Source organism: Doryrhamphus excisus, linkage group LG5 (genome assembly GCF_037039965.1).
Source record: "Doryrhamphus excisus strain RoL-2023G ecotype Guam linkage group LG5, RoL_Dexc_Guam_v1.1, whole genome shotgun sequence".
NCBI lineage: Eukaryota > Metazoa > Chordata > Actinopteri > Syngnathiformes > Syngnathidae > Doryrhamphus > Doryrhamphus excisus.
Genome location: NC_136361.1, coordinates 12,908,575 through 12,926,198, shown reverse-complemented (window position 1 = coordinate 12,926,198; position 17,624 = coordinate 12,908,575). Strand labels below are relative to the sequence as shown.

At 45.8% G+C, this 17,624-nt stretch overlaps 1 protein-coding gene across 2 annotated transcripts; it reads right to left on the bottom strand.

Moving 5' to 3' along the window:
* Positions 1–725: 725 nt before the first annotated feature.
* Positions 726–17,606, bottom strand: atg5 (ATG5 autophagy related 5 homolog (S. cerevisiae)). 2 transcript variants are annotated; one of them, XM_058053341.2, is made up of 8 exons: positions 17,470–17,606; positions 16,883–17,060; positions 16,662–16,789; positions 16,149–16,227; positions 15,870–16,032; positions 14,284–14,378; positions 5,649–5,766; positions 726–1,387 (listed from the first exon to the last, which is right to left on the bottom strand). In XM_058053341.2, the coding sequence occupies exons 2-8, from the start codon at positions 16,988–16,990 to the stop codon at positions 1,251–1,253; spliced, it is 828 nt and encodes a 275-aa protein (XP_057909324.2). In that variant the 5' UTR covers positions 16,991–17,060; positions 17,470–17,606; the 3' UTR covers positions 726–1,250. The 2 variants fall into 2 exon arrangements, with proteins under 2 accessions (XP_057909324.2, XP_057909323.2); XM_058053340.2 differs by having other exon boundaries at positions 17,398–17,565.
* Positions 17,607–17,624: the final 18 nt, after the last annotated feature.

Below are 17,624 nucleotides of genomic sequence, written 5' to 3'. Positions count from 1 at the left end.
ATTCGGGCAGCATGGCGGATGAGTGGTTAGCGTGCAAACCTCATAGCTAGGAGACCAGGGTTCGATTCCACCCTTCACCCTCCGCCATCTCTGTGTGGAGTTTGCTTGTTCTCCCCGTGCATGCGTGGGTTTTCTCCGGGTACTCCGGTTTCCTCCTACATTCCAAAAACATGCTAGGTTAATTGGCGACTCCAAATTGTCCATAGGTGTGAATGTGAAAAAGCGGTAGAAAATGAATGAATAAAATCAATTCTGCTCTTATCCACCGGAATTTCCACCATCGTGCAAATTCACTCACTCAATGATTTTCTTTTCCCTGTCCGTTTTTTTTTTTTTTTTTTTAGTGTAAGTTAAAATAAAGGAAACTATAAAAGGAAGTGTGAATCATAACACATCCATTGGCCACCACAAAGTCCAGAACCCCATTGATGCTGGTTAAGTCTTTGCGCAGTGGTTCGATCAATAAAAGTAGTCAAGATCTTAAAAAAACCCAAATGCTACTGAATAGAATACACAGTGACATTGCAGAAGCTTGTGGAAACAATGCCACAGTAAACGTGTGCTGTAATCAACACTAAACGAAACATTACAGTGTGTGACCCTATTTTTGGTCAACAAAGGAGGTGATTTAAATAGCATCCAAACACGTCGCTAGGAGCTAAACTGGGAAGTTGGCGTGGTGAGCTTTGATGGCGGCGCCATGGCCACATTAATAAGAAAAGAGCGACACAAACAAGACGTTTATTCTTTTGCTTGTGACAGTGGCGCACTGGCCACAACCACAGAAAGACAAAACAAGCAGCTGAATCACAGCACGGCTGCTTGGAAGGTGAAGGGACAACAGAAACGTTGAAGTGGTCGTAAACATGGCCTGCTTGTTAGTTGTTGGCAGGCCTGGTCCAGTCCAGGATGGGCCAGTTGTGGACTGTTTGAGAGGACACACATGTAAACTCAAATATGTAATAAGGATGAGACACAGGAATGTGGTAACCAAAAGCCAGCATCAAAAGTTCTTCCTCTCTCCTCTTATAATGATGAGCTTGTCTTCCTGGAAGTGAGTCTTAGGAAGAGGAGGAGACATTCATTGATGAAGAGGAACATTCCTTCCTTCCATCTCCTTCTCCGTCTTATTGTGGTGGTCTCCTCAAAGAGTCAGTCCGACAAGTCTCTGCCAATGTCACAGCCATCGACGTCGTTTGGCGGTCAGCTGGTTAGTGGGTTGTCATGACAATAGTGAGAGAGGGCTGGCCTCAGTCGGTGGGGGCGGGGACCACGCAGATGTGCAGGAAGTTGTCCGGGTGGCTGAGATGCTCACTGAGCCACTGCAGCGGCGTATCCAGTAGCGGCTCAATGCCGTGGATCAGAACTTGGTAGCGTTTCTGCTCACCTGGATGGATCACCACACAGACAAGACAGTGTGAGTGGGTAAGGCCACATAGGTGGGAGGAGGGAAGGAAGGAAGGAAGGAAGGAAGGAAGAACAGGGAAGGAGAATTACAGTGCCTGACAAAAGTTCTTGTCACTTATCCAGGTCGTAGGAACAATAAATAATAACTCCACTTTTAAGGGCTCATTTGGAATCAGAAATAGCCGATATGAGAGGTAAACCTCAGAATTAGGCTTATTATTGAGTTTTATCACTTAACTGGGACAAAAGTATTGCCGCATACCAAAATAATGTACAGTAGAAATGTTATTCTTTGAAAGCATTGTTACACAAACCTCAGGACATGAAGTCAAGGTGCCTTGGTAAGAAGAGACTCCCAGACTACATGACCATTCCTTGGTTTCATCTTCCACTGCCTCCTCCTTCATCTAACCCCAGACATGCTCAGTTATGTCTGGTGACTGGTCGGCCAATCCTGGAGCATCTTGACATTGTTCACAAGCAGAAACTTTGATGTGGAGGAGGGCCATCCTGCTGAAGAATTTGCCCTCTCTTGTAATTTGGAAGGTAAGGAACAACAAGAATTTGGAGAGAACTAAACAATATTGTTGCATTTACCAAGGCCTACAGCTTACAGAAATGATGGACAGTGGAAGAGTGGCAGAAGATTGATTTTTTGTGATGAATGATTCATTAAACTGCATCTCAATAATCACAAAGACCAATTGGAACTCGCATGAACCCAAGATTCACCCAGAAAACAGTTTGGTGGAGAAATATCATGGCTCACGGTTACATCCAGCATGAGGGTGATCTGCAGAATGGATGGTAAGATGGCCATTACCTTCCAAACCACAAGAAAAAGATAATTCTTCAGTAGGATGGTGCTCCTTCTCATACTTCAACCTCCACATTGAAGTTCCCTATAGTGAAGAAGGTCAAAATTCTCCAGGATTGGCCAGCCCAGTCACCAGACATGAACATAACTGAGCATGTTTTGGGGTTAGATGGGGGGGGAGAAGGCTTGGAAGATGAAACCAAAGAACTTTTATGAAGTCTGGGAGTCGTGCGAGACTGCTTTCTTTGCCATTCCAGATGATTTTAATCAATTAGCTATTGGAGTCATTGCTGAGACGTATGGATGGAGTCCTCCAAGCTCATGGGAGTCATACACGATATTAATTCTTCTTACCAAGGCAACCTGACTTTATGTTGAGATGTTTTTGTAGCATGTTCGCATTTTCAAAGGAAAATCTAACTTCTACCGTACATTAATTTCATATGCGACAAGACTTTTGTCGAAGCACAATCTGACCTTTCTGCCCCAATTAAATGACTCAATAAATAATACTTCATATTGTATCATCTAGATAATCTAGAGGCTTTTGTGATTCATATAAGCTATTTCTGGATCCGAAATCACCAACTTGATAAGCTTGGATGAGGCCAAGCTACTGAACTACATACACCCATCCATCCATCCATTTTCCTCCGCTTATCCGGGTCCGGGTCGTGGGGGCAGCAGTCTTAGTAGGGAAGCCCAGACTTCCCGGTCCCCGGTACTACATACCATACTACATACACCTTTGTGCTAATGCTCACCTTGAGGACTCTGGCAAGTGTCCCCCTGAGCTTGACACTAAAAACTAGTGAATCCCTGTTAAAATATACTATTTCATTTCAATCGCTGGCCGCACGGTGAACAAGTCGAGAGATCAAGAAGGCCTGGGTTTGATTCTCCGCTTGGGCATCTCTCTGTGGAGTTTGCATGTTCTCCCCGTGCATGCGTGGGTTTCCCCAGGTACTCCGGTTTCCTCCCACATTCCATAAACATGCTAGGTTAATTGGTGACTCCAAATTGTCCATAGGTATGAATGTGTGAGGATAAGCGGCATAGAAAATAGATGGATGGATTTCAGTAGGTGGTTTTCTATAAGATTGTTTACATTCTAATACAACTTTGTACACATATTTGGCATTGACTTTTGTCTCAATTCAGTCTATGGATTCAAATATTGGGATACATTACCCCCTACCCCTCTCTGTATCACAGCAATCACTGTACATTTCTGTGCTTCTGTCTGTCTTGATGCAAAGATAAAACATTTGTGTTTTCGTGCAAACACGCTCTAAGACGTGAGATGGAGGAACACACAGGACGCCGGTGGCGAGAGATGGCAGTTGATTATTTTGGTGATTCCAGTTGCGAACTTTCAGTCTGACAGTTTCCTGTTTCACACTGTGCGTGTGTGTGTGTGTGTGTGTGTATCGGCCATTACGCCCAAGGTGACCTGGCTCAACAACTGGAAGGTCGTGACTACAAACTGGCCGTTGAGAGCACAAAACGGGACTATTGTGATTCCCGACTCTGAACATCGGAAGACTTTAGTAAGCCGTTTTTTTGGCACTATCAGTATGTTTTTGTTGGGGTGGTTGACAATCTGAATCAACACCCTCCTGATATTACGTGGTAGCGCTTGTAGTGTATGTGAACAGTGAGACATAAGTGGCCAGTTAATACTGTATGCTTCCAAGTAACTTCACATCATCTATTTGTACATCAGCCACTATTCCACAGCTCAGCCATTGGTAACGTTGTGTATCACATAGCTGACGTTCAACCCTATTGTGTTTACGTGAGGGTAAGTGAATATCACGCAGGTAATCCGATCAGATGATTAACACTGAGACCACCGCAGCACCGGTGAGAATACAAACACATGCATGCAGACACGCAGGAGTGCTGCCAACATGTGGGCGGGCTGAGTGTACTCTATGAATGAGAGATGGGGAGAATCTCCGTGGGCTGCAACCCACTCCCGCTCAGACACATCCATGCTGCATTAGCTGCTGATGCTTAAGGACTGTTACTACTCATGTTGTTTTTATTACAAACTAACAACTCCCAGTGTGCATTTGGACGAGGGGGGCGAGACATCCCGTCAGTGTGATGCTCAGCAGCAGAGGGTGGCGGGGTCATGTGGGGGCGAAGGTGTGGTGGGGGTTTTCCTCTGCTGGTTCCCACAAAAAATTAATGTGAGCTTCACATGTGAGTTTACAAGAATCGTCTGAAATGTGTCATACGTGGGCAAAAGTTGCTCAACGACACACCTGGTGAACAAGTCCGCCTTGTACGCGTGCACGCTGCTACACGACTCTTTCCTGCTGCATGCTGGGAACAGCAGACTGGGAATCCCCTTCTTTTCCTCTTCCGGCTACTGCATTGAGGATGGTTTGGGGTCAAACCCGTTTCCCCTTCAGACACAACACACGCATGCTTCTTTTTTGATGTGAGAGAGATCATGGACGTTCCCGTTTTCTGATGTTAGGGTCCGGACTGATGAACAATAGCTTCAGCAAAGCCCTGCGCCGCCACCACGCCTGGTCTTCCAACACACGACCCGCTTCCTCAAATCCAAACACGCCACCATAATCCCCCCTATCAGCGCATTCATCTGCCAGACAAGGAAGAAGCCAAGAGCAAACAGTCAAAGACACAAAAGACCACTTTCACCTTGATCAGCCAGGCAGGCCGGCAGAGACGCCGAGCCAGCGGCTTGACATGAAAGAGCCTGAAGACTACACCTGAGAGGGACCATCAAAGATGAAGAGCAGCTCTTGGATCAGACAGAGAGAGAGAGAGCGACAGAGAGAGACGCAGGAAACCAAGATGGCAGCCAGGCGCATCTCCAACAATATGAGAAGAACATCTGGATCACTTGTGCAACACCACAGAGTCAGTGAAGATTTATCAGCCATGAGCACCGCGAGAGAACCGAAAGTGAACGACGAAGACAGGTAGGCAGACAGACAGACGGGTGGGGGTGTGTGTGGGGTTGGGGGGGTTCTGTCTCCAATGAGCAGGTGAGTCTCCTGCGGGTCGTCTGTTCTGACGCTCCATTGTATCCTTATCTACTTCCCGTGTGTGTTTTGACTGCTGTTTCCTCTCATCTCTGCCTAGGCCACGCCCCCTCCTCCTCCTCCACACAGACAGTATGGCTTCATTTATCTGCTCATACTGGCAGTATTCCTGAGACACAATGCTGCTACCAGGGTGTGATAGTTTTATGTTGTCTTTTTTTTTTTCAATCTGCACACCATCTTATCTCTGATGGCTGGCACCTTGTCCTCTCCTCTACACCCCACACGGTGTTGCTGGTGACTGAGGGCGTCTACAGCGTTCACGATTGGATTGATGCTGTTGTCAGTTATAGTGGTTCAATCATCAATAAGAACAATAATGGTATGTGTGTGATACATACCCTGGCCAGGTAACGCAGCAGGGTACATCTCTTTGAGCAGGTCGCCAAGAGTGTGAGCGTTGCCTTCAGGCGAAACGGGACGGAACAGTTTCTGGATGAAGGGCCTGTCGCTCATTGTCTGCAACGGATTAAGAGCTCAGTAAATACAATGTACAGCAACAAATACTGGTGATCAATATCAAACCATTTGGATGTAAGAGTGATATGATATGGATAATTACAGTTTGATACAATGCAAACCACAAGCACAATAATAAACATATTGCATGCACGGATCACTTGGCCGGCTGCATATGAAAATGACCTAATATCCACCGAGCTTACCTACCTCCGCAAAGGTCCCAAAGCTAGCTGGAGCAAAGAGTCAGGCAGCAAGCACCCTGCTGCTAGCGCTTATGGCATTAAAACAAAGTTTGGTATCAACCTACCATCTATCCTCGTTTGATTGATATACAGGACAGCCAGTCTAACGTTAACCTAGCATACACTGACATATACTCCGGCAATGCTGCCCACTTTGATTCCACCACATTGTGCACTGCCATGTCAACAAATCTGAACTATCCCTTTCACACAGGCAATGTGTCATCAATGTAACATTGCTGATGCCAAGTGACCAGAATACGACGTATGACTTTCAGTTTCAATATTTATATTTGACCAATAATTAATACATTTTTTGAAAAATCATGATCAAGCAGAGGAGTGATGTTCGGACCGCAATGTAGCGAGGGACTACTGCATTGTACAAAAAACAATACCAATAAGAAATATCGTACTTTTATGCCAATTCATCCATTCATTTTCTGCCACTTATCCTCACGAGGATCATGGGTATACTGGAGCCTATCCCAGCTGACTTTGGTCGAGAGGCAGGGTACACCCTGGACTGGTCGCCAGCCAATCACAGGGCACATATAGACAAACAACCATTCACACTCACGTTCATACCTATGGACAATTTGGAGTCACCAATTAACCTAGCATGTTTTTGGAATGTGGGAGATGACCCGGAGTACCCGGAGAAAACCCACTGTGAGGTCTGTGCGCTAACCACTCACCGCCGTGCAGCCCCTTTTATGCCAATATTGTCCAAAATTCCCAATAAAATGTCTTTATCTCTTATCTCTCCTTCTCCATGAAGGAACTAAAGTGATGAGGCACATCTTGCACAACCATTAAATCGTAGTATCTATCCCTAAAACGTGCTTTATTGCAGTCACGGCAAATATGGTTGGGCTTGAGCTGGAGTGCACCTGTTAATCAGAAGATGACCCCACAAAATATGTGTGTGTATGGAAATGACTCATCTCACATGTGACACCAATAGCTGGAACTATAACTGGAAAGATGAACAGCAGTGTGGGGAAAAACAAAAACGAGTTGACAGGGTGCCGATGCATTGCGTGAGGATGCACGTAGCGAGAGAAGGCGTGTTCTGATAGGAAGTGAGCAATCTGTGCAGATGTGAAATGTTGGTGTGTTTTGCTCAGCGCGATCAGTCTGGAAGTCATCAGCGTGTTTGCTGGCTCGGGCAGCACGAAAAACACCACTGGCTCTTGCCTCGAGGTCGCCCGTGGCGGGAATGATTACGCAAATCACAAAAATCATCTAACGATTGTTGATTAAACTGCACATGATCAAAGTTCATCGACATTCTTCCCTTCTCCAAAGTTTCCCATCTTATGCTCCAACATGTTTCTTCACTTGACAACAAAACATAAATGAGACAGCAACACTGCTCCGATCTAAGACGGCTTTCTAACAGCGCTGCCGATATGGGCGTACTTGCTGAAAACCGTAGGATTAGGAACAAAAAATTGATATTAACGATATTAACCGATAACTCACTTTGTTGCTAAATTCGGTCGATAAAGCACTGATCTATGTATGTATAGCCTGGCACAGCACACTTCCCCTCCTCTGGCACAAGTGGATGATTTCACGCGCAATGAAGCAGCGTCATAACGACTGTATGACCTTGCAAGTTATTCATGACAATGAACACATTTCATAATAGAAATAATCCAAAAGTCAAACCCTCTGCATGCTCGCTCACCCATGACCACGTTTACATGTGTGATAAAGACGTGCCATTTCACTCATGTGGTCCCGCCTCTCGCAAGTAATGACAGCGGCCACCTTGCACAACATAAATAACAAAATAAAATAATCCAAAAAGTCACAAAAATCGTAGTAGCAGGTCATAGCACGAATGCTAAGTGTGGACACAGGACAGATGAGGAAGGAGGACTAAAACCCAAGTCCTGCCCTGCACACTGAGCCGAAGCCCCGGTGTGATGCACAGGTATACCGCAAACCAGAACTAAATTCATTGATTCATTCATTTTCTACCGCTTATCCTCACGGGGGTTGCAGGGGGTGCTGGAGCCTATCCCAGCTGTCTTCGGGCGAGAGGCGGGGTACACCCTGGACTGGTGGCCAGCCAGTCACAGGGCACATATAGACAAAAAGCCATTCACATTCACATTCATACCCGTCCAGCCTCTTCATATATAAACCAGGAATGTCAGGAGATCGACCCATTCATACCCATTCATACCTATGGACAATTAACCTAGCATGTTTTTGGAATGTGGGAGTCCTCGGAGAAAACACGCGCTTGCACAGGGACACCATGTAAACTCCACACAGAGGGTTGGATTGAACTCGGGTCTCCTAGCTGTGAGGTCTGCGCGCTAACCACTCGACCGCCGTGCAGCCACAGAACAAAATGAGTGAAAGAATTCTAATCTCATCCATTCATTTACTTTGAACCAGATAACCTGCACCGCAACTCAAATTGATTAATTATGTCACGGTCTGTTATGGAATGCTGTGTCATCATCATGGAGATTTCCAGTGGCGGCGGCCTGAGCGAGATGACCCAGCCCCGCCACGGCCTTCACACCTTGCAGCGCTGGACAAGCCGCAGCGTGTCGACACCTAAGCTGAGGTGTCAAACAGAGCCGGGGACACACAATAGGGTCTAATCATGGGGCTGTGAAAAGGAAACCTGTGTGGGGCAGGATCGAGTGACCAAGCGGTAACTACATACCGCCGAGTTGAGCGCCAAGCGGCGAGGGGAAGGTGGCGCTGGAGGTGCCAAAGTGCTGTTCAAGTTACACAGAAAGACTGACTCACTGACTCCTGGCCTTTTGGTGCGGGGTGACGGACATGCGCCAGAGCAGGGAGAGTGGGCGAAGTGACAGCGACTGGGATGCATTTTTAAAGGAGGCAACCATGAATAATGAAGCGGCCCGCCATACAAAGAAGGGGCTATTGATTCCTGAGGTGATGAAGACACTTTCTTTTGAGCTGCCTTGACACCTTAGCTGGCACGGCTGCACACAGCGACACAAGGAGGGTCGAGGTGTCATTAGCGCAGCCGCCAAAAGAGGCGGCCCGCTCTCACTCACTGAAAAGAACAGCGGAACTCAAGACAAGGCCTAATTGATGGCGAAGGGGATTCAATTCGCCTAAGTGAAGGCCAAATAATGGGGAGGGGAAACAGCTCTGTCAATCACTATTAGTTTCCACTGAACTCCGAGCCCTTCCATTTGGAAATTAAAATTCCACCCACTTTTTTTGGTTTGTGGAAGCTTTGTCTGTGACCATACCGTATACCTACTTGGCCAAGACATCATTATTATTCATGTGCTAAAATTCTCATTAGGGGCTGAACACCCATAAAGGTCACATGGGAGCAGAGGCAAGACTGGCTTTTGCTGCGCCGAACTACGGTGAGTAACACTCCCTGCCATCCATAGCCGGTGAGTTGGCACAGTCAGGAGCGCATCACGATCCGGGTGTGGGCAATGGGATGTAGGCGTGGGAGTTTGTATTTTCTCAAGGGGACACATTCTCAGCAAATGGGCGAAGGATGGGCATCGTTACTGTGATGCATGCATGGCGCATCAAGTCAGCCCGAGGCTCTGTCACCAATTATGGAGTAAAACCGCAGAATTCACTCAATCTCCTGACAGTCATGGTTTATATAAACATGAGGAGGCTGCACGGGTCATCAATTGTGAATGATTTCAGATCCCTTTGTTATTTTGCCACTAATGACAATAATAATTGGGGTTGTTGCTTTCAAAACACAGACCAATAATCCCTAGAAGTTCGGGACTAGCCTGGTTAGCCAAGCTTTACATCAACAAAACTATGAACATACCGGTCAACATTTGTAATTGAAAAGAAGGTACATTCATTCATTCATTCATTTTCCGCTTATCCTCACAAGTGTCGCGGGGGTGCTGGAGCCTATCCCAGCTGTCTTCGGTGAGAGGCGGGGTACACCCTGGACTGGTCGCCAGTCAATCACAGGGCACATATAGACAAACAACCATTCACACTCACATTCATACCTATGAACAATTTGGAGTCGCCAATTAACCTAGCATGTTTTTGGAATGTGGGAGGAAACATTTTCCAGAAAAATAAGGAAGCTTTTTAAACGGGAGGGCGACAATGGGGGGAAATAAACGGGCAAAATACGGGAGTTTCCCAGCATGGTTGACAGGTATGACCATAAAGCTTTGTGGTAAAATGTTCGCCAACTTGAGCCAATGCTAAGTTATCTTATATTTTTGCATCATTTCAGACGTCAATGCAGCTCAAAAAGTGTGTGATGCAAGTTTGTTTGCATTCAGCATCTCCAGTAAGGCTGATAATGATCGGTAACTTGAGTGAATGACTTCATTGAGCAGACATATGGAATGAATTCCAAAAATAACCTTTTTCTGCCAGACGGATTGCAAGTCTGACAGTCATGGCTGTGCTAGAAAGTCTTAATGAACCCCCCCTCCAGAGTGGCTCATCACCTGTTGCCTCTGGCATCTTCAAGAGTGTTTGGAGCATTCCCGTGTGTTGTAATTGTCTGTGTAGTCACCCCGCCCCCATCGTCCCAGCCAGCCATTACAAGATTTCTGTGAGGCAATAAACATGCATTCTTCCAAGCATGCAGCTTCCAGAGAAGGGGCTGGGGGGGTAGGGGCGAGGAGGGTGATTAAGCGCTGAGTCACAGAGCGGGAACCACAAGAGGCGTACCTGTCGAGCAACAGTGTGAGCACGCATGGCGGAGGACGAGTATGGAGAATGATGATTGGGCTCTCCGCTTCTTGAAATCACAGAGTTACAAGATCAATCATGTTCTGCCGTTGGCCGGAGCCGCGGCAAATTTTAGGCACCGACACGCTAGCACGCAAGTTGACCGTCTTCTCGTATGATTAAAGGCTCTAAACATCCATGAACTCAACCTAAGTGAAGTAAATGAACATCCATAGGAAGCTGATGTCACCTGATGGACAACAAATGATTTATCATTGGCCGAAGGGGAGACACTCACTAGCCGAAACGAAAAGTGCAGCCAACGGCCGTGAGACATCTTTGTCGCCATGAGGGGTGCAGGCCAGACGGAAATGAGCCCTCTGTTATTTGGACTCTATGTTGTCATTAATTCTGTCTGCATCAAACACAGCACGTTATTTACACTAAAGACCACAATCTGTCTTTGAAGAGCACTGAGCATGTGTTTGCTTGTGCGTGTGTGTGTGTGGGAGGCGGGGCAGGAGGGGGACAGCTCGTCTCCTCTAAAGTCATCCGTGGTGACTTCTGAGGGCCAGACAGCTTTGTTCTTGCGTTTCGGCTGTCTTTTTCCATCTATGTTCACTTTCTCCACGCTGAGCCGCTTCTTCTCATGTCGAGTCACGACACGTCCGCCAAACCAAACAGCGGATTTTCTTCCCTGCAACAAAATCCGCGCAGGCTCTGGTCGGGTTTGCATGTCAGATTCTTGATGGATTGATTGTGGTTCTGCCAGTGAGAACCGGCAGCAGTCGTATCTTCAAGGTCCTCGTGGTCAAGCCAGGTTTTTTTTTTTTCTCCAGACGTTCCACTCAAATTCTTGTCTGATTGTAAATATTTAGCAGCTCTCGGGATGAGTACCAAGCCCTCGCCAAAACAATGGAAACTTTCAAGTCACGCGCGGAGAACGCCCCCAAAGTGCGGGTCTGGCCAGCAGGTTTTATGGTCACAACAAGTGCACGTCTGAGTGGGCGAGTCCTGAATGCTTTAAAGTGCTGCATTTTACTGCTGAACACAACGTTTGGCTCCGAGTGCATTAAAAGGCTTTAAGGGAACAGAAGATGAGAAAATAAAGACAAAAGCATCATGCACTGACATGCTGTAGGATAAATCATCACAACGCATGACAAGTTGGTCCCAAACTTCCAACAACAAACCATCACATCTGTATGTCTTCATGTAGTAATGTGCCATCACTCACACTATTTGTACTTAGTGGTCCTGACACAATGAAAGTGACACCACAACATCCTCAGACAGCAGACTCAAAGCAGCCCTTGTTTTTCAAGCCATTCCTCTCCAACCCAAATGCTTTCCATATTCTCCTCCTGCTCTTGGATGTATTTGATGTGACTCTTCAGTGCCCATTTGGCATAAAAGGGATTTGTTGTTTAATGCCCAAATCTGGGAGCTGTCAACGTCCTCCTCCTCCTTCTATGCCGCCCCCCCACCTCCCCCCAGTCGTCTCAAAAGTACAAGCCTTTGCCCCCGCCGTCTGACACGCTAATCTTTTCCAGTCGTGGATCAGCTGCTTATTCATCATCCCCTCGTTATTTTTTCTTTCTCTGTGTCCTCCGAGGGGACTTTTCACCTGAGTCAGGATTAAAGTGCGGAGGCAGGAGTCCCAGTGACCTGAAGCAGCTTGTCCACTTCCGCCCCCACATCCAGTACTGAAACTGAGCGCCTCGTCCTCAACGCTTGATATCGTTTGTTTGCTTTTTACATGACGATTTGTAAAAAAAAGCCACTGACTGGATGGAAACACTGACAGACACGAGTCACAGAAATATAAAAAAACAGTGTTAAATATGTCGTGATTTCAACTAATGACAATTCCTACTGGTGTGGCAATGTGAAAGTACGTCGTGAACCTCACTCTCAGATGCTGTTAAAGAGCCACGATGGACAACGAGCTGACAGTTTGGGGTTTTAGCTATTGGCTATCGCTGCTCAACTCTCATTTGATGAGGACGCGCATTTGAGCTCAAGCAAGATGCGGGGCTGCCTGGACCGTGTAGGTCACAGTGATGACCCCAGCTAACTCAAACATCTTGGATAAATCCTGGTTTATGCTTCTGTTGTGATGCGCCATCATACACTACATTGCCCTGCTCCTCCTGCTCCAGCATAGCGTGACATGCATGTCCAAAAAAATCCAAAACTTGTGTTGCGCCGACTGACACAGTAAGGGTTGTGATTGGTCAGCTGTACCTTAGTAAACCTCACTCGAGTTAATTTATTTTATTAAAAAGCTCTTGACATTCTAATTACAATGGTAAATGCTCTTAAGCAATTAAAGTTTACTGCTTTTGATTTGATGTACAATTTTTAAAAGATGTTTCAAAAAATGTCAATATCGATTATCAACAATAATTTGTAGGACAAATATGTCCAACAAAATTTGTTATCATGACAAGCTTTGTCACCTTAAGACAAATCTGAGATGCCGATGCTTTGATTTTTCGTTACGCTGCCATCGCTGGGAAAAGTTTGAACAACCCTGTTTTAAGACACTGAAAGTCAGTAGGGGTCTTGCTCTGACATCTGACCCCAGAGGGTTCGTATGAAAACTGGAAGTGGCTACTAAAGAGTGTCAGTTCACTTGAGGTGCAACTTGAGCAAGGCATTGAACCAGAGGTTTCTAACAGTTTCTTTGCGTGTCAGATGATCTAATTGTACATGAATGTACCTGCTCATAGCAGATACATATGTTGTAACAGGAATGTTGTTTCTTCAATCAGGGTGCCATGGACATTTCCGACCTCATATCAGCATCATTCATTCATTCATTCATTCATTTTCTACCGCTTTTTCCTCACGAGGGTCGCAGGGGTGCTAGAGCCTATCCCAGCTGTCTTCGGGCGAGAGGGGTACACCCTGGACTGGTCGCCAGCCAATCACAGGGCACATATAGACAAACAACCATTCACACTCACATTCATACCTATGGACAATTTGGAGTGGCCAATTAACCTAGCATGTTTTTGGAATGTGGGAGGAAACCGGAGTACCCGGAGAAAACCCACGCATGCACGGGGAGAACATGCAAACTCCACACAGAGATGGCCGAGGGTGGAATTGAACCCTGGTCTCGTAGCTGTGAGGTTAACCACTCAACTGCCGTGCCGCCCATATCAGCATCATGTTCACTGAAACCTACTCGTGTGTTTTTAAGGTGGCGATTGTGTTTTTACGACGCGCTCAGAAACAAAGAGTCTGTGTTAGTTGGTGTCAAGGGAAGGTCACAGGCTCCTGGCTTGCACAAGCGGGTTGGGCTGACAGGTGAGGAGACGTCAGTGTTGTCGGCGCCAGGAGGAAACTGAGGGTGAATACGGGAAGTGCACCTCAAACAGCGCTCTTATCGCCTGCTGACAGTGGGTCTTGCATAAATCGCAGGGACTTAACTGCTTTGAGGTGATTTCCCCCATGAAGCAACGCGCCAACAAACAGGTTGTTACTCTGCACTGTGGCGCCATCTACAGGACGCTCTTCTATACCATTTAACCAGCGCCAATCACGAACACCAACGGGTGGAAGTGTGTCTCACCTGGTATATCCTGAATGGGATGTATCTGAATCCTCCCTCCTCAGTGGGATACTCCATCAGTTTCCGGTTCATGGCCCAGAACTGCTCAAATTTATCTGGAGTGAACACAGCGATATACATTCTGTGACACTATTGCCTGCCTGCATAGGCTCAAATGAGACAGAACAAATATAAATTAATACATCTTTAAATAATTACTTACATTTACAATTAATTAAATGACATTGGATCGAAATTCACAAATTCATGAAATAACTATACACGTTTAAACAATTACAGACATTAAATACATAAATGTATCATTAATTCATTAAAATACCAATTAATTTAATGTAAAAACATGTATAATGACTTCAATATTGAAGTGTGGAGTTTGCATGTTCTCCCCGTGCGTGTGTGGGTTTTCTCCGGGTACTCCGGTTTCCTCCCACATTCCAAAAACATGCTAGGTTAATTGGTGACTCCAAATTGTCCATAGGTATGAATGTGAGTGTGAATGGTTGTTTGTCTATATGTGCCCTGTGATTGGCTGGCGACCAGTCCAGGGTGTACCTCGCCTCTCACCCAAACACAGCTGAGATAGGCTCCAGTATACCCACGACCCTAGTGAGGATAAGCGGCATAGAAAATTGATGGATATTATATTTGAATTATATATTAAATATATAGTCACCTTTACACTCGTATTAGCCAATATATGTAGTAGATATATTAAGAGAAAATAATCCATTTAAAATATAAATAAGACTTGTGCTCGTGTGTTGCTGTAAATGTGGGATTGTGCTCGAGGAGCTGAGTGAACAAACAGGAGCGACAGAAAGTGACATGGGGGTTCAGATCGGAGTTGAGTTTTAACTTGGCGTGGGTTCCTACACTACTGCAGAAGCCCGTGTTAGGGATTATTGGGCCTGTTGTGAGGCAATTCAAACCTGCAATAAAAGACTGCTGTTCCAGTGATCAAGTCTGATGCGTGTCTGATGCTTTAATTGAATACCCCTGATTTAAACAGTTGGTAAAGCAGTAGATGTAAATGTGGTCTCACTAAAGAAAGAGGTAGAAAGCGTGAAAAATGAGACAACGTGCTACTTTTAGTCATTGGGATGGCCCCGCGGGGCTGCGACATCAACCGACACTTCATTTCACCTGACCTGAAGAAGCTCACGCCTCCAAATGTCAGCCAGGCTTTGCCTTTCAAAAGATAGTGTCACACAAACACACCCCCACCCTCCCAGCCCCTCCTCTGAGAACACCAACTTCCGGCCAATCAGTGATCCCTCTCTCCTATGAGCTGCTTTACCCGCGAGGCAGCACTAGCACACACTGCTCATACAGGAAGACCTGTATGAGCAGGTCGAGTGGAAACAGAAGGGGACGGAAGGTGGTGGGTGTTTGGGTGGGAGGGGAAGGCTTCAAAGAGGGAAATGTGTGTGCGTATGTGTTATCTCAATGTAGACAACATGTGTTAATGAGTGGATTTGTGACTATGATGGTTTGACACTTCCCCAACAGCTGCTTAGGGTCTTTTGAAATGTGAGCGTATGTAGTGTGTGTGTGTGTGTGAGAGGGAGAGAGAGTGTATTTCTCACCATTCTGCAGCCCCATCCACAGTTGCTTGTGGTCCTTCTTCTGCATGTCGTTGACGATTTGGCTTTTGTGCTTGAGTGCGTCCGCCTCCTTGATGCTGGACATAAAGTGAGCCTCGATCACAGAGCTGGATGAGCAGTGCAGCAGATCATGACCTGGAAAGTTCTAGCACACAAAACAACAGCTTTCAATGAGCATGAGTGTCATTGATGAAATGTAATTCAATCTTGTTTCACTATACATTGATTTCACTGACACAAACAGGCAAAATAAGCTGTTACCTTAAAGTGTACGGTGATGTTCCACGGCAAGACAGAGTTGGAGGCATGGAGGTCAAACAGAACTCCAATTGGATAGTGCCTGACATCAGCAAGCACAGAAATGAAGGAATGTTATATTCAAAATGGCAGAAAATCACCTGACAGGAGGGTGAAAACTAATTGACAGATTTTGCTCCAATCCGTTTTACTGAGGACTTCACTGATGACATTTGTGTGCGACTATACTGACACCTGGTGACTATTACAGGTAATTGCAGTCTATTAACCTGTCATTCCCAGAGGGTGACGCTTGGGTTACGTACAAGTTCCATGGCTAGACTCGGATTTGTACCTAAATGGACTACATTTTTTTAAAGTAGTAAATACCATAATCATCCTCACAATGTCCAGGTAGATGTTATGATATGATGTTTAGGTAGCAACAAAACAGTGTTGAGCGTAGTGTGGCTGCAGGTGAGCCGCACATAGTGTATTCTTCCCCTGTAACTAGTTCTACAGCAAGAAAATCCTCACCATTTGAGTGGCGTCCCTTCGTATTCAAACCACATCTCCTCAACATCCTCAGCCTTCATCACTTTGAGGAAGTGCTTCTTCACCTTGTCGGTGACCAACGTCAGGTAGCTCACCCTGGGTAACAGCAGCTGTGTGAGAGCAAACGTGGCGTTGTTAATCATATGGCAAAAATATGTGACATGTTAAATGAGAAAAACAAGATGTTCCAAAATGAAAAGTACATAATAAGGCTCCGCCTCCCTCTCGGTCACTTCATCCTGGTTGAGAGTAAAGCAGGTTGGTATCCTGCCGAACCAGACGTCTCTCAGCACGTCTTTGTCATCTGCCATGATGTTGCTGCTCCTCCCAGTGGCTCATAAAGACTGGACGAGTCCAAAGCACTCGAGCTTCCTGCCAAAGCTTGAAGATAACAAAGTCAGGCAGAGAGGTTACAATGGCAGATTTACGCTTGATCACAAATGTAATTTTATAACCTGAGCACAGATTAACTTGTTATCTAGCAGACACATACCAACCAGGGACAATTCAATCATTTAATAATTTAAACGACATTGTTGTACACAACCAAAACAGGAAAAAGCGGTGAACAGGTAAATATAAACGTCGTTCTTAAGATTATTTGAATGTGTTATTACAGTTACAAAACAACAAAAGTGCGTGGTGTTGACAACTGACATTAGCACAGCGACTCGGAAGCTAGCTAACATTCCAAGTGTAAACAAATTATTGTACGTACTTGGCTTTAGGTTAGGATTTTGTCATGACGAACTGATAGTTTGTTCTTGTGTAGCAATCGAGAAAAGCCTACTTTTGTCTGGGTTTTGCAGCCAGTAGTCGGGGAAAAAGGGCCGTGCTGGTCGATGTTGTCATTCTTCAGCTGACATGCCAAAGACAGCCGAAGAAGACCACTCAGCAACAGGGACCCCTGTAGGCAGCTCCCAATACTACAATACCAAAAACTAT

What these genes read in the sequence shown, in the direction of transcription:
- atg5 (XM_058053341.2), bottom strand. Translation starts at nt 16,990, where the DNA reads ATGGCAGATGACAAAGACGTGCTGAGAGACGTCTGGTTCGGCAGGATA. An exon ending in GTGGATGGGGCTGCAGAATG is followed by an intron (nt 14,379 to 15,869) that starts GTGAGAAATACA and finishes TGTTCACTCCAG; the next exon opens with ATAAATTTGAGCAGTTCTGG. An exon ending in TGCTGCGTTACCTGGCCAGG is followed by an intron (nt 1,388 to 5,648) that starts GTATGTATCACA and finishes TGATCCATCCAG; the next exon opens with GTGAGCAGAAACGCTACCAA.